The sequence below is a fragment of the Galeopterus variegatus genome, unplaced genomic scaffold (assembly GCF_000696425.1).
Source record: "Galeopterus variegatus unplaced genomic scaffold, G_variegatus-3.0.2 Scaffold5450, whole genome shotgun sequence".
Classification (NCBI taxonomy): Eukaryota; Metazoa; Chordata; class Mammalia; order Dermoptera; family Cynocephalidae; genus Galeopterus; species Galeopterus variegatus.
The window spans coordinates 19,582-37,090 of record NW_007731561.1 but is presented as its reverse complement, the minus strand read 5'-3'; the positions used below and the strand labels follow the sequence as shown (position 1 = coordinate 37,090).

Here is a 17,509-nt window from a genome sequence, read left to right as displayed (position 1 = left end):
GGTTTCATACCATTGTAATGTACTAAAATCACTGAATTATAATCTTTAAAATGGTTAAAATGGTGAATTTTGTGTTATGGGAAACTTTTTAATAATTAAAAAATCAGCTAAAAGGTTTTTAAAAGGAGGAGGCGGAGAACGACAAGGATCTAAATTTCCTGTTCCCTCCTTGTCTTGTTTCTGATACCAACCACGGCTTCATAGAGAGGGACGGCAGCAGCCCCAAACCCGCCTTTCCATTTCAGGGCAGTCGACAGCTGGCTTTAGGGCTGTTTTAACCGTTATAAGGCTATAGATTCAGTGTGTTCAGTACATCCACAACCCGAAAAGAAACCCACACCGAATAAACAGTGACTCCTTGCCAGGTGTTAGCATCTGGAGAAACAGTCTACTGCTTGAGTGAAGCCAGGTGCCGTGTGGAGAGGCAACCCCAGTCCCTGCAGAACCTGTCTGACCCACACAAGGGCACTGAACAAGTAATAACACCAGGCCGTGAGGATCCAGGTGTCACCTCATTGCCAGGCACCTTCCGTGTTTCCATCACTCCCTGCGCCGAGGACTGGAAAGGATGGATACGGTCTGAGCACAGCTCTCCTTAGCCAACTTGGAGACTATCCCCCTGCAACCATTTTGCTTTCTGATGAAAACACTCATGTCTGGATGCTAAACCAGAAAGACGTTTGTGGCATGAGTGCACTATGAGTATGTAGCCCACAATGTCTAAAGAGAGAAAAAAACAGGTCAAAAACTATAACCAGAAAGTAATTCCTGAGTATGTTGTAAAGCAGAGAAGAGCAGGTCTCAGCAGAGACTCCACTATGGCTGCCTGAGCACATGAATGTTCACAGACATTTTCAGCAAAGAAAATTTTCCTTTATTTCTCTTGTGCAATACACCATAAATAGTCCAACTGGAGACCCAGAGGATCAGTGCCTCTGGTTCAGAAGGGACCAATGCAGAGTGAAACTGGTCTGGGGAATGGGCGAAGATGACAGAACCTGCAAGGAGGGGTTCTCATGTCAGCGCGATGCTGAGTATGATGGAGGCAAAGCTCAGGAAAATTCCTGATCCCCCCAAATGCACAGTTCCTTCTGGCAGCTCCTCCTCAATTGTCTCATCGGGCAACATGTCCCTCTCCAAGTTAGTAGGTCCTCCTTCATTGCAGCGCATGCCATTACAGCAACGAACAAAATAGAAACTATTAGTTCTGAAGGGTCTTCTTGGGGCTTCAGGAACCTGTTGACTTGGATATACGAATGTGCAGTTGTTTGTACAATTCTTGTAAACGAGTAGTTCACGAGAGTGTAAACCTACAAAAAAATTAGTGATGAAAATCATTGATTTCATATTTTCTTCTTGTAAATATCAAAACTCATAATCTCATATTCAACCATAACTAGGTACATGCACACTTCTCCATTCCCAAATGTTACAACCTTGCCTGAGAGACAATGTCCACGTCCACTAGAGGGTATGATTAACCCAAGTACAACTTCTCTGGAGACATTTTCCTATTCATACTGCCATTTTTATGTCTGACTCTGGTCCTCCCAAAAAGGTTCCATGGCACCTAGTCATGCAGCTGTACAAATGACAAGCCCTGTTGACTTCTTGTCAGAAGAACTCCAGAGCTCTAGAAATCAAACGGAGACCAGGAATCATGTTTGAATATGTCCCAGGGATCATACAGACCTTTAACAGGAGGGCACATACTAATGAGGCCTTAAGCTGATTTGCTGAACTTGGAAAGACCTCTCTAGGATAAGCTCCTTCCTGGGCCCATCAGTCTGGTGCTCCAAGCTCCTGGAGCCCTTAATGCCAGCTTCCTCCCCAGCACAGACTCGATGCACATCCCATCTAGGGTTCCACAACTAACGTGATTACCTTCACTACAGGGCTTGCCCAAGGGCCTCAGCCAACCAACGCTACCTGAGCAAATCTCCCTCTGAGATGTCCATCAAGACCTCCTCCACGGATTAAATTCCTTGGTTTTCATCACTACTTCTGTTCCCCTTGCTGTTTACACAGTGTTTACACAAATACTTTATTCTGGAACATACCATAATTGGTTTATCCATTCACGGTTCTGGGTTTTGCCTCCTCGATAACACCAGAAGGAGTTAATGACTAAGGGTTTTGCCTCCTCGATAACACCAGAAGGAGTTAATGACTAAGCACCAGCACTTAATTTCCTTTGTTTTCCATGTGCAATGTTTACTGAGGTTGAACTTTGCTCAGAAAAGCACATAATCCTAACTCGAAAGCTCACCAGATTGCACAAGTGCACACAGCCACGCAATTAGTATCCAGCTCAAGTCACACAGCGGGATGAAAGAGCCTGCATTCCTCGTTGTGTTCCTCCATTCAGACTCTGCTGTCCACAGCCAAGGCCAAAGATAGGAAGTGTGTGGGCTTCTAAGCTCATGTAGTAGCTTTGTCTGGCTATGAACATCATGAAAATGAAAGTATACATCACGTTTGTGTTTGTGGACGGCTCCTTTTGCTCCACTTTGTGTTGCTGAAAGTTGTTCCTTTTGTATATTGTTGAATGTTTTTCCTTCTTGCACTATTATGTGCTATTCCACGGATGAATATACCAAAGATTATTACTGCTGGGCATTAAGGTTGTTCGTGGTCTTTATCTACTCCAAATAGTGCTGTAATGAATACTCTTGTACGTGTCTTGAGGAGAGCCTGTGCAAAATATGTGTACCTAAGAGGTAGAAATGCTGAGTCTTTGATATGCAAATGCACAGCTTTAACAGATATCGTTGAAGAGTTTTCCAGACTGGGATGAACCTGTATATACTCCACAGAGTTGTGAACACTTCAAAACTCTGAAAACACTTGATATGTTGTTTTTGCATATTTACTGATTCCTGTAGTGTTATAGTTTTGTGTTTTTAAGTTGCAAGTCCATCAAGAATGACACAATAACTTTTCATACATTTAGATACAAAAATTCAGATACAATTTTAGAATAAACTTCCTTAAAATTTGTTCAAAGTTTTGTTGGACGGTCTGCTTTTTCATTTACTGATTTGTAGGATGAAGTTCATTATATATTATGAATATTCGTCCTTTAGCAGATACGTGTTTTCAGGGGCTTTCTCCTCATCTATGGCTTGCATTTTTTTCTGTTTTATGTGTATATTCTTTGGTGCAGAAGTTGTGGAATTTTTTTTTCCTTTTTGTCTTTTTTCGTGTCCGGCAACGGATCGCAACCCTCAGTGTCGCGCCCGGACCGGACCGGGACCGGCAACGGGATCGCAAACCTCAGTGCTGCGCCCGCACCTCGCTCAGCCAGTGAGCGGGAACCGGTCTGTATGTGGGATCCGAACCCTCGGTGGGAGCGTCGCCGCGCTCCGAAGCGGTGCACTGTAGCAGTGCGCCACCGGGCCGGCCCGAAGTTGTGGAATTTAATGTAATACAATTTATCAATTTTATTCTTATGTGACTAGCACTATTTTGTCCAAGTTTTAAAATTCTTAATTACTCAAGAGACACAAATACATTCCTCTAGATTTTCCTTTGTAAACTTTATTATGTTTCTATTTACATGGAGACCTACAAACCACCTGAAACTGCTTCTTTTGTATAGCACAAATATTGTGTATAAATATCTAATCTATCCACCACTACTTCATACAAACGAGCATTTTCCCTGCTGCTCTGTAGGGTCAAATCTGTCAGCGATCAAGTAACTGGATGTATGTGTTTTCTGCAGAATTCCCTTGTCTCTTCTAGAGTTCTGTTTTTCAGTCCTGAAACCAATACTGTACTGTTTTAACTAATGAAACTGCATCAATAATCTTGACAGTTCAGAGCACACCTACTCCAGCTTTTTTCTCCTTTTCTCAAGATTGCCTTGGCTATTCCTAGCCCTTGATATTTCTCTTCTTTTCATTTCTTTCTTTCTTTCTTTCTTTTTGGCTGCTGGCTGGTATGGAGATCCAAACCCTTGAGGTTGGTGTTATAACACCGTGCTATACCCAACTGTGCTAACCGGCCAGCCCTAGCCCTTGATATTTTAACAAGCACTGGAATCAACTTGTCCACACATTCACACACTCCAACATGCTCAGGATCTTATTAATACTCTGTTGGATTAGGAGATTAATTTGGAGATTAAAGTAAAGGTATCTTTACTTTATTGTGTTTCATGATCCATAAGCATGGTTCGGCCTTTCATGTTTTAAGTCTTTAGTTTCAAAAGTGTCTTTGCAGTTTCAGTGTTGAAATCTCGCACAAATATGGTTGGATTTATTTCTAAGCATTGATATTGGGGTGCTTTTAAAAATGGTATTATTTTGTAAATTTCATTTTCAAATTGTTTCTTGCTATATAGAAAGACAATTCATTTTTACATTGATTTTTGAATATTTATCCAAGGTCCTTGCTAAAGCCTCTTGTTATTTGAAAATCTTGTTGTGCATGGTGAATAGTCACAGTTTAATTTCTTTCTTGCTACTCTCCATGTATTTTAATTCTTCCTCTTGCTTAGCTGAACTATAAACTCCAGTTCCACTGGAAAAAGAGGTGGTCATGAGCAGCACCTTATCTCATGTATAACCTGAAAAAAATTTTTCAAACATTCTCTTCTATGTGTAATTTCCATGAGATACAACATACTGTTTGCTTACTTCTTCAGAGATTTTTTTCTTCAGTTCTGAAAGGGTGTTGTATTTTATCAAAACCTTTCAGCATCTACAATCATGCTTATATGACGGTTCTCCTTTTCTCTGTTAATAGGGTGAGTTAAACTAGTGGATTCCAAATTTTGTACCCCATAAATATGTATAATCAATTATGTTCTGAGTATAATATTTTTAAAAAATCCTTTTGCCCAAAATAAGAAAAATCATCTTTATTTTGTATGTATCCAAATACCTATTAAAATAGTAGAACTCATCAGTGGGTTCACATTATTCTTAGAATAAACAGCCATTTGTTTGGCACATTTTACGAAGTTCTTTACAATCTGGCTCCTGTGTATCTCTCCCACTTCTCTTCAATGATTTCTAAACATAAACACTACACAGAACTGTAAGCAAGAAAGTGCTACCTGATGTCCTAATGGCTTTGCACATGCTTTGCACATACTCAAAACACCCAAATTACAGCCCCTTTCTCTCTCACACACACATACACACAAAAAAAATAATAAAATTCATATATATCTTCATTTGCATACAAGTAATTAAAAATTAAGAAGCTGAGCTTTAAAAATACAAAAGTCTATATGTGTATTAGTCCATTTCTGTTGCTCATAACAAAATACTTGGAACTGGGTGATTTGTAAGAAAACAGAATTTATTGCTTACAGTTTCAGAGACTGGGAAGTCCAAAGCCCAGGGAACACATCTGGTGACGGTCTTCTTGATGGTGGCTCTATAGCAATGCAGGGGTCTCACATGGCAAAAGTTGACAGAGCAGAGAGAGAAAGATCCTCATGTGCTGTCTTTTTAAAGCCCTCAGAACTACACCCCTGACCACCATTAATAATCCATTCACTATGGCATGGTCCTGGAATCTAATCACCTCTTCAAGGCCCTACTTTTCAATTACCATAATAGGATTTACCACACTCGACAGTTGCAGCGAGAATTAAGCTTCTAAAATATGAACTTTGGGGACATAGTCAAATCCACAGCAATATGTTATAAAGATTTCATTCATTTTTCCTTACCATTCTTTTCCTATTTCAGAATCCCACTGAGGATACTGCATGGCACTGGATGTGTTTACATATATCCAGGAGGTTACTGTTTAATATTCTGCCAGTATTTTTGTATCTATAGTCGCTTAGTGAGAATGGCATGTAGTTTCTCTTTCTTGCAACATCTTTGCTGAGTTTTAGTGTCATGGTTAAGCTGCCATCGTAAATGTGTTGGGAAGCAATTTTCCTTGTTTATTTACTGGAAAAATATGTGTAAGATTGATGTGAACTCTCCCACAAATATTTTAAAGAATTTGACAGTAGAGCAATATGGGCCTAGAGATTTCTTGGTGGGTAGGTTTTTCATAAAGGATTCAATTTCGTAACAGGACATTTCAGCTTTACAATTTCATTGTGTGTCCAAGTATGGCTGTCTTTTTCAAGTTTTTGTTTATTTTATCAGCAATCTGAAATTTAACATATGAGGGAAAATTCAGAACAGCCTCTACAAGTCCTGTAAGGAAATTGTGTGAAGATGGCAGACAAGAGGAACCAGGATGCATCCCTCCCACAGAAGACCAGAACAGGCCCACCACCACCACCTCCACACTCACGGGTGACAATGTCAGGCTCCAGGACTGTCCCCACCTTCCTGCAGTGAGCTTCACCCCAGCACCTGCAGCGCTGATCCTGCCACTGCCAGCAGCCATCCACATGGTGCTGTTGCACCAGCCAGACCAGAAAAATATGAGATTCCTGCTCATGCTGCTGCACCAGCCAGCCTGGCTGTGCGCCAGACCCACACTACAACAGCTGCAGTGTGGCTGCCGCTGCCACCGCCATTGCACCAGCCAGATCAGCAATGTGTGGGATCCCCGCTCACACTGCTGAACCAGCCAGACTGGCCACACGTGGGACCACCACCACTGCCACTTGTGGCACAGCTCCCACCACTGCTGCTGCTGATATCTGTTCACACCACCACCATGACATCCTTCAGACCAGCTGTGAGCAAGACCCAGTGCTGCCTCCATGCATTGACAGAAGAGGGTTATGAGCAGAGCAGCCAGAAAGAGGCAAGCCGGCAAGACCCATGTCCCAGGGACCCAACCTACACGGGGAATTATGCTGTCCCCACAGTCATGCACCTGAGGGTGGGAGATACTTGCACAGTGCACTCGACTGCCTTGATCTGGGAACAGACACATGCAGAGACCTCAGAGAGTACAGAAACACAGGACAGCCAATAGTGTACAAGAAAATTCCCAGCTACCACCAACCCATCCCCCTAACCAAAGGAAGCAAGGACGCAGGAGAAGCCACACCTTCTAAGAACAAGGAAAGAGAAATTCCCCCAGGGTCACCCATTCAATCTGAGAAGATCCATTATACCACAGCACACCCCTCAGGGTCACAGGACACTAGCTGGGGAGCCAACAAGCCCATCCAGGGTCACCCACCCCAGCCAAAGAGCAACAAGACACCCAGGTTCTCCACCCAAGAATAGATCTTGCCCATGTCCTTGAGAACTCAACACTGTGTCACTAACCTTAGTAAGGAACCGCTATGTGCCCCAGTACCTAGGACACAGAGACACTCACATGCAACTTTGATGTTGAATATGGCCAAGGTATCCACACGGAGACTACACTACTGTGTCTGTCCAGAACCACTACTAGAGCACCTGAATCAATGGTCCATATAAAACATAGCTACAGGAGGGAGTTTGTCTCCTGAAAGCCTGCTCCAGAATAAAAGGGGTAACCTCTGTACAAGATGACCAGACATCGACATAAAGATACTATGAATATATAAAAAGAAGAAAATATGACAACACCAAAGGAATACAAAAATTCTCAAGTACCAGACCCTATAGAGCAGGAAACCCTTGAAATGACTGAGAAGGAATTCTGAGCAATAATCTTCAGGAAACTCCATGACATACAAGAAGACTCAACACAACAAAATGAGAAAAACTACTCAGGATAGAAAGGACGAAATGTACAAAGAGATTAATACCTTAAAAAAGAATGTAGCAGAACTCCTGGAACTGATGGATTCATTCAACAAAATAAACACAACTGAGAGCATAAGCAACAGGCTAGAGGAAGCAGAAGAAAGAATTTCTGATCTTGAATACACTCTTCCTGAAATAACCCAGGCTGGCCAAAAAGAAAAGAAAAGAAAAAGACTCAAAAAAATGAATAAAATCTATGACCCCTATGCAACAAAGTTAAGCATGCAAACATCCAATCATGGATGTTCTGGAAAGGAAAAATAACAGCAGAGAACTTCTTAGTTATTGGGAGAGACATGGACCTTCAGATCTTGGAGATTCAAAGATCCCCAAAGAGAATCAATTCAAAAAGGTCCTCTCTGAGAGACATTATAGTCAAAATGGCAAAACTCAAAGACAAAGAGAGAATCCTAAAAACAGCAAGAGAAAAGTGTCAAGTCACCTATAAGGGAATCCTGTCAGACTAACGGCAGATTTCTCAGCAGAAACTCTATGGGCCAGAAGAGATTGGAATGATATATTTGAAGTACTAAGAGAAAAAACTTCCAGCCAAGAATACTATACCCAGCAAGGCAATCCTTCAGAAATGAAAGGGAAATAGTGAATTTCCAAGACAAACAAAAGCTTCAGGAGTTCACCACCACAGAACCAACTCTACAAGAAATTGCTAAGGGAGTCCTGCACCAAAAGCGATAATCACTACCATGAGTACACAAGAATGAATGAACACCACTGGTAGAGCAGATATGCAAATGAGGAAGAGAAAGAAACTGTACTACACCGTCTCAGAAAAACCCAATGAACACTGAAGACAAGCAATAAAAGGGAAAGAAAGGAACAAAAGATATTTAAGTCAACCATAAGAAAAGCAATTAAATGTCAGGAGTAAGACAATACCTTTCAATAACAATACTAAATGCAAATGGATTAAATTCCCTACCCACAAGAAACAGACTGACTGACTGCATTAAAAAGCTAGACCCAACTATATGCTATCTATAAGAGACTCACCTCACCTGTAAAGACAAGCACAGGCTAAAAGCAAAGGGATGAAAAAAGATATACCACACAAATGGAAACCAAAAATGAGCAGCAATAGCTATTCTTATATAGGATAAAAGAGACTTTAAACTAAAAACCATTAAAAGAGACGAGGCCATTTTATAATGATAAAGGGATCTATGTAGCAAGAAGACATAACAATCATAAATATATATGCACCCAACACTGGAGCACCCAGATACACAATAGAAATACTATTAGACATAAAGAGATAGACCCCAATACAAAAATAGTTGGCGGCCTGAACAGACCTCTCTCAACTTTGGACAGATCATCTCCACAACAGATCAAGAGAGAAACACAATATTTAAGCTATACTTTAGACCAACTGGACTTGGCAGATGGTTACAGATCTTTTCTACAGAATAGACATTCTTCTCATCAACATACATGGAACATTCTCCAGGTTACACCACATATTAGGTCACAAGTGAAGTCTCAAAAAACATTTTTATTTTGTCCTTTTTTTGTGACCAGTAAGGGGAATCACAACCCTTAGCTTGGTGTCGTCTGCACCACGCTCAGCCAGTGAGTGCACCAGCCATCCCTATATAGGATCCAAACCCATGGTGCCATGGGGCCGGCCCCCCAAATTTTTTTTTAAAAACTGAAATCATTTCCAGAATCTTTTCAGAGTACAACAGATTAATAACTAGAAATCAATAACAAGTGAAACTCTGGAAACTATACAAATACATGGAAATTATCCTGAATGACATATGGATCCAAGAAGAAATTAAGCAGGAAATAAAAAAATTTCTTGAAACTAATGACTATAAAGACACATCATAACAAAACCTGTGGGATACAGCAAAAGCAGTACTAAGAGAGAAGTTTATTGTAATAAATGCTAACATAAGATGAATACAAAGATATCAACTAAACAACCTAACACTATACTTCAAAGAACTAGAAAAACAAGAACAATCCAATCCCAAAATTAGAAGATGGAAAGAAAACAATCCAATCCCAAAATTAGTATACTTCAAAGAACTAGAAAAACAAGAACAATCCAATCCCAAAATTAGAAGATGGAAAGAAATTAGATCAGAGCAGACATAAGTGAAATAGAGACCCCCCAAATGATACAAGAGATCAATGACAAAATGTTGTTTTTTTGAGAAGATAAACAAAATAGACAAGCCATTAGCAAGGGCAACTGAAAAACTGAGAGAAGACCCAAATAACAAAAAATCAGAAATAAAAGAGGAGATATTACAACTAATACCACAGAAATATGAAGAATCACTACAGACTATTATAAACAACTGTACAACAACAAATATCAAAGCCTGGAGGAAATGGATCAATTTCTGGACACATACAAACTACTAAGACTAAACCGAGAAGACAGAGAAAACCTGAACAGACCAATAACAAGCAACTAGCTTGAAGCAGTAATCAGCAGTCTCCCGACAAAGAAAATCCCAGGACCAGATGGCTCTACTGCTGAATTCTACCAAACCTTTAAAGAAGAATTAATACCAATTCTCTTTAACCTATTCCAAAAGTTTGAATCAGAGGCTATCTTGCCAAACTCATTCTATGAGGCCAGCATCACCTCACAGAATGACAAAACCACAGAAATATGCAACAACAAAAAAAGAAAATGATAGGCCAATATCTCTGATGAACATCAATGCAAAAATCTTCAACAAAATATTAGCAAACAGAATACAGCAACACATCAAAAAATTATGCACCATGATCAAGTGGTATTCATCTCAGGGTTGCAAAAATGGTTCAACATATGGAAGTCAATAAATGTGATACACCACACCAAAAAATCCAGGACAAAAACCATACGGTTATCTGAATAGATGCAGAAAAAGCATTTTGCAAAATTCAACATCCCTTCGTGATAATGACCTCAGCAAATTAGGTATAGAAGTAAAATACCTCCACACAATAAGAGCCTTATACAACAAACCCACCACCAATATTATCCTGAATGGGGAAAAGCTGAAAACTTTCCCTTAAAGAACAGGAACAAAATAGGATGCCTAACTTACTACTCCTATTTAACATAGTATTGGAAGCAGTAGCCAGACCAATCAGGCAAGAGAAAGAAATAAAGGGCATCCAGATTAGAAAAGATGAAGTCAAACTGTCTCTGATCCTATATAGAGGAAAACCTAAAGACTCTACCAAAAACTCTTAGAGCTGATAAATGATTTCAGTAAAGTTTCAGGATACAAAATCAACAGACAAAAATCAGTAGCATTTTTATACTCCAACATCAAACTAGCAGAAAAAGAAATGAAGAAAGCAAGCTAATTTATAGTAGTTGCAAAAATATGAAATACCTAGAATAAATTTAACCAAGGAGGCAAAAGATCTCTACAATGAGAACTACAAATCACTGCTGAAATAAATTAAAGAGGACACAAAGGATTAATATCCAGAACATACGAGGAACTCAAACAACTTAACAGTAAAAAAAAAAAAAAAATAGCCGATTAAAAAAGAGGCAGAGGAGCTGAATAGGCATTTCTCAAAGGAAGATATACAAATAGCCAACAGAACATGTAAAATATGTTCAACATCACTCAGCATTGGGGAAAGGTGAATTGATATATCATCTCACCCCAGTTAGAGGGGCTATTATCAAAATGATGAAGAATAACAAATGCTGACAAGGATGCAGAGAAATGGGAAACCTCTTATACTGTTGGTGGGACTGTAAATTGGTGCAGCCATTATGGAAAATGGTATGGAGTTTCCTCAAACAACTAAAGATAGAACTGCGATACGATCCAGCAATCCCTCTGCTGGGTATATAGCCAAAGGAATTGAAATCATCATATTGAAGGGATACCTGCACTCCCAAGTTTACCGCAGCACCAACCTAAATGTCCATTGACAGACAACAGGATGAGGAAAATGTGATATATATATATATACAACACACACAATAGAATACTGCTCTGCCATAAAAAAAAAAATGAAAATCTGCCATTCGCAGCAATATGAATGAACTTGGAGAAAATTATATTAAGTGAAATAAGCCATGCTCAGAGAGTGAAATACTGCATGAGCTCACTTGTAAATGGAAGTTAAAGAAAATAAACAAATAAAAAAGAAAGAAAGAACAAAAAAACGATCTCGTTTTGAACTTTCAAAACGAGAGAACAGAACTGAGGTTACCAGAGGTGGGAAAGTAGGACAGGGAGGAGGGATTATTCAGAAGTTGGCAAAGTGCCATAAAAAATGATTACATTGTGTAATGATGAATATACTAATTACTCTGATTTGATCACCACATATTGTACAAAGATATTGATATTCAACTCTATACCCCATGAATATGTACAATCAGTTATGTTTCAGTAAAAAATAAATTTAAAAAACATAAGGCCCATAAGGTCTGATGATGTCCCCCTTTTCATTTCTTGTACTGGAAATGGGAATTTCATTTCTCTGTTTTTGATTCCTCTTACTAGGTTTACCATTAATTTGACTCCAACGAACCAACTGTTGGATTAATTGGTTTTTATACATATACATTTTGCTTTCTATTTCAAGAATACCCATGGGCCGGCCCGGTGGCGCACTCGTTAGAGTGCAGCACTTGGGAGCGCAGCAGCGCTCCAGCCGAGGGTTCGGATCCCATATAGAGACTGGTCCGCTCACTGGTTGAGCGCGGTGCGGGCGTGACACCGAGGGTTGCGATCCCGTTGCCGGTCGTGGTACGGGCGCGACACTGAGGGTTGAAATCCCATTACCAGTCACGAAAAAAGACAAAAAAGAAAAAAACAAACAAACAAAAAAGAATACCCATAATCCTCTTTACATTTCCTTCTGCATTTCTTTGGATTAATTTCCATTCTTTTTCTAGCTTCTTGAGTAAAAGCTTAGAGGTTTTTCACCCTTTGTTCTCTTCTAGAATATGCCTATAATGTTGGATATTTTGATCTAAGTATCTCTTTAGCTACTTCCCACTCATTCTGATGTGTCATATACTACAGTTTGAATGTCTCCTCCAAATCTTACGTTGAAACTCAGTCCCCACTGTAACAGTATTAAGAGGGTGGGGTAGTCAACTATCCTATTGGAAATGCGGGACACTGAAGAGGGGATGGATCATGTGGACTATGCCCTGATGAAACGATTGATCCATTCTGAATTAATGGATTAATGATAATCATGGAAGTAAACTGGTGGCTTTGTAAGGACAGGAAGAGAACACACTCTCCCCCTCTTGCCATGTGATGCTCTGAGCCACCTCAGGACTCTCTGCAGAGAGTGTCCACCAGGAAGAAGACCCTCACTAGATGCGCTCCCTCCACCTCGGGATTTCCCAGCCTTCAGGTCTGTAAGAAATAAATGTTGTTTCTTTATAAAGTACCCAGATTCAGGTATTCTGCTATAAGCAACAGAAAACAGGCTAAGACATATCTTCATAATCATTCAGACCTTCATATTTCCTAATTTCTGTTGTGGCTTCTTTTCTGTAGTTGTCTAGAAACACTCTCCTTAATAGCCAAGCACTTCAGAACTACTTAATTCCTGATGATTTCTAGCTTAATTGCATGTAATAGAGAGGGAACTCCAAATACAGTAGCTTCAATCATTTGGACTTTGTTGATGCTTGCGGTATGCGGTGTCGTTCATTTTGTAAATGTCAGTATTGTAAACATCATATGCGCCCTTGCAAAGAATGTGTATTTGGTCATTTCTGGCTCTGATGTTATACAAGGGGTCTTCGAGCAGTTTGTGGAAAGATTCATATTATCCTTTCATTTAATTTCTCCATAAACTTTTTGAAGTACCCTTGTATATACTGATTACTTTGATTGTTAATGTGTTATTAAGACCTACTATAGCAGAGTCTGGCAAACAACAGCCCATGAAACAAATCCAGCCCACCAACTGTGACTGTAAAGAAAGGTTTGCTGCAACACAGGAACCACACTATGAGGGTACTTCAAAAAGTTTGTGGAAAAATAGAAGTGAAAGGTATTGCAAGTCTTTCCATGAACTGCTTGACGTGCCCTCACATGTTCAGTTATCACCTATGGCTGCTTCGGCACGTACCAGGGCAGCTGGGGAGTTTAGACAGAGCCTAGATGGCCTACAAAGCTGCAACCATTCACTAGCTGGTCCCTTAGAGAAAAAGCTCACTGACCCCTTGTCTGTAGCCATAATAAGATTTGTCTTTTTGCTGTAGCCTCTAGAAGCTTTGGAGAGAGCTGGTTTAGTGACAACTACATAATTGTGGATTTGCCTACATTTACAAAGTCCTGTGAAGTTTTTCTCCAGATATAGTTTCACCCTAAGTTATTTGGTGTGTACAGATTTAGACCATAACACCTTCCTGATAGCTTTTCACCTTAATGTCCATAAAACATCACTCTTCACATAAGAAAAGCTCTTGCCTTAATATTTACCTGGCCTGAGTATTTGCTTAAGAATTTTCTTTGGACAGTGTTTAACATTTTCTGTACTTTATTTTTAAACTTTCTGTGTTCTTATTTAAACATATCTCTAGTAAATAGCATAAACTATTTTTTCTTTATTCTGAAAATCTTAGGCTGCTAAACATAGCCATTAATGCCGTGCTATTTTTTTTTAAAACTTTTTTCCATTAAATATTTTATTTCTGGATAACTGTATATTCAAGCACAGTTGTTAAGAAATAATACAGAAATTCTGTGTATGGTTCATTCAGTTACTCCCAAAGGTAACTTCTTGCAAAACTATAGGACAATATCACAACTAGGGCATGGACATGGAAAACAGTCAGAATACAGAACAGTTTTATCACAAGTACCCTCATACGGACACACACGCCTCTTTCGCAAGCAAATGCCCTGTCCTTGATTCTCTGCAAAACTAAGTTGGTGTCCATTTGTGTACATTTGTCATTTCCACAATATTGTAATAATGGAACCACGTGGTATGCAACCTCTGGGGATTGCCTTTTTCACCTAGCACAAGCCCCTGCACATTCATTCCAGTTGTCGTGCATGCCGACAGGTTCCATAACAGTGCTGAGCAGTATTTCAAGGTGTGGATACACCGTGGTCTCTGTAACCCTTCACCCACTGAAGACTATCAGGAATGTCTCCAGTTTGGGTGGATTACAAATAAAACTTCTAGGAATGTGCATGCACATGATACTATGTGGACACGGTTTTTAGTTCTCCAGGAAGAGCACCGGACCGTGTGAATCTGGGATGTGTGGCAGCCACGTCTGCAGAGTTTGGAGAAGTGGCCACAGCCTTTCCACACTGGCCGCGTCACTTTTCATTCCCACCAGCACTGAGTGGGCAGGCTGGTCCCAAGCACCTCACCAGCACCTGCTGTCGTCACTGTATTTGTTTTTGGTCACTGTGATTAGTCTAACTGTGGTTTTAATTTGTACGTCCCTAACTGCTAAAGATGTCGAAAATTTATTCATGTGCTTATTTGCTGTCTGCGAATCTACCTCAGTGAAACGTCTCTTCACGTCTTCTGCCCATTTTCTAATGAGATTCGTTGCATGTTGACCGCTGAATTTTGAGAGTTCTTCATGTGTTCAAGATGTTAGTTCCCTGTTGAATATGTAGCTTTCACGTATTTTCTCGTGCTCCATAGCCGTCCTTTCAGGCTCTTAACAGGGTCATTCACAGAAAACAAGACTTTAGACTGATGAAGGTCCAGTGTCACCAACTTTGCTTTTTTATGGAGCGTGCTTTGGTATCAAGTCTCAGACTCGTTGCTGAGAATTTTCTTTTTTTCATAAAATATTTAGAGTTTTACCTTTTACATTTAATCCACTGATCCCTTTTGAGTTAGTTTTTGTAGCAGGTTTGAGGTGAAGGCTTCTTGCCTATGGATGTTGAAGAAGTTACCCTTCCTCCATTGATAGTTTTTGTACCTCTGTCAAACATCACTTGGGCATACATCTGTGGGGCTGTTTATCGGTTCCCTGTTCTACTCTATATCTCTAGCTGTCTGTTCCTCTGACCATATCTCACTGACAAAGAGCGTAGGTGGAAGCTCAGTCTCTGATATTAAAAATGTTTCCAATGAGATTTTCTGCTTACTATGCTACACAGCCCCAGCAATCAGCAAATATACTCAAGTGGCAAATGTCACTCCCAAATGTATGCCAGTATCCACCAGTGTTCATTCAGGAGAAAGGTGCCCCTAAGGCAGCATGGGATCAGGTATTAAATATAGGCATTGCAGCTTCCATGACTGTGGGAGGACCAGAGAGAAGGAAGTGAACCAGGGGAGGCTGAAATCAGAGGAAAGGTCCAGAGCTAGCTCCACTTGAGGCTGAGGCAAGTGGAAAACTCAAACTTTGCAGTGACTATCAAAAGCCAGGCACTTATCTTCCCCCAGGGAGGCCTGCGCAAAGGGGTCTCTTGCCAAGATGTTTAAACAGTTTCATTGGAGCACCTCTCATCCATGCAGACAAGCAACAGAGAACCTGCAGGGGTCTTAAGAACTGCTGTCGGTCAAAAGCCCCAGCTGTGAAGAAGATGGAATAGACATGCAGGAGGATAGGAGGAAGGACAGGCTGGGGTCCACCGGTGTCCATCACTGCATAGAACTCCACAGCCTCCCACACCAACGGTCTCTGCTTCGCCTCAACCATGCAAGTCTCACTCAAGTTAGAGCCACACAGGGATGGAGATTCTTAGAAAAACAGTTCCCAGACTCATTCAGGGGCAGTAATCCCAAAACGACAACACAAAACACATCAATGTGCCCCAATGGTGGCCCACTGTGGGGACAAAACCCAGATTCTCAGACTCCTGCCGGTGTCCCAAATCAGCAGATGCCCCCAGGGTAACGGCAGTTGGTACAATGAAGATGTGGCAATCAGAGGATTATGTTGCACAAAGCTTGGAACACAGAACAACATGTGAAGTTTCAAACACAGTCACGGACACAGGGAGAGCAGAGGCCAGAGGAAAGGTCCTGAGCAGGGCCCAGACAAGGCTTCCACCTGTCTGCCAGGACCTACCCTGGCTCCACCTATGCTGGATGTTCCATTGGTCACTGGGCCTCCAGCTATACACCTTCGCATTAGGGAACTGAGAACAGGCACCCGTTTCTCAGAGCACTAGAGGCCTGTGAGTAAGAAGCAAGACTACCGTGGAGGTGCGGGCTCTGTCATGATGCCACACTGCCCCTTCAATCTCTGTGTGGAAGGCATTGCCTGAAGGATCCCTGGTGCACCCACTGCCTAGACCTGTCTAGCTGGAAGCTGTCCCCAGATGACCAGAAATTATAGGGGCAATGAGGACTGGCCAGGATGCACTGGGGTCTCTACACAACCGACCAAGGACAGACACGAAGCAGAGGCCACAAGGTGCCAAACATCCCTATTCCCTGGAGACACCGGACATGTGTAGACTGACTGCCCCACCTCCCAGAATGTCTGGCTCTACAAGATGATGCACACCGCCTGGTCACAAGGCTGAGCCTAGTGCCTGTGAGCATGCTCTCAGGACAAGGAGACATAGCAGAGGAAGGGGTACCAGGACTAGGCACAGAGAGAACAGACTGGCCCTGCCCCCCAATGGGACTTAAGTATGGTGGCTAATTTGCCACGTGTCAAAAAGACAAAGAGGTACTTACGAATAGAGACTGTCAAACAGCGCCTTATTTCATATGGACATTCCCTAATGTTGGGACAATTGAAGTCATTTATGGCAGCACAGTCATGGCATTTCAAACTAAACGTCCCTGAGGGCCGGCCCGGTGGCGCACTGGAAAGCCCCCGGCTTGGGAGGCGCGGCCGCGCTCCCGCCCGAGGGTTCAGATCCCACATA

General features: G+C 41.2%; 1 protein-coding gene across 1 annotated transcript; it reads right to left on the bottom strand.

Annotated features, from left to right (window-relative positions):
• Positions 1 to 851: 851 nt before the first annotated feature.
• LOC103604865 (glycosyl-phosphatidylinositol-anchored molecule-like protein) lies at positions 852 to 17,415 on the bottom strand (the record flags this gene model as incomplete). The annotated part of the gene is made up of 2 exons (XM_008589442.1): positions 852 to 1,310; positions 17,316 to 17,415. Coding segments are annotated over 2 exons (396 nt in total), but the record flags the coding sequence as incomplete, so codon positions are not given.
• Positions 17,416 to 17,509: the final 94 nt, after the last annotated feature.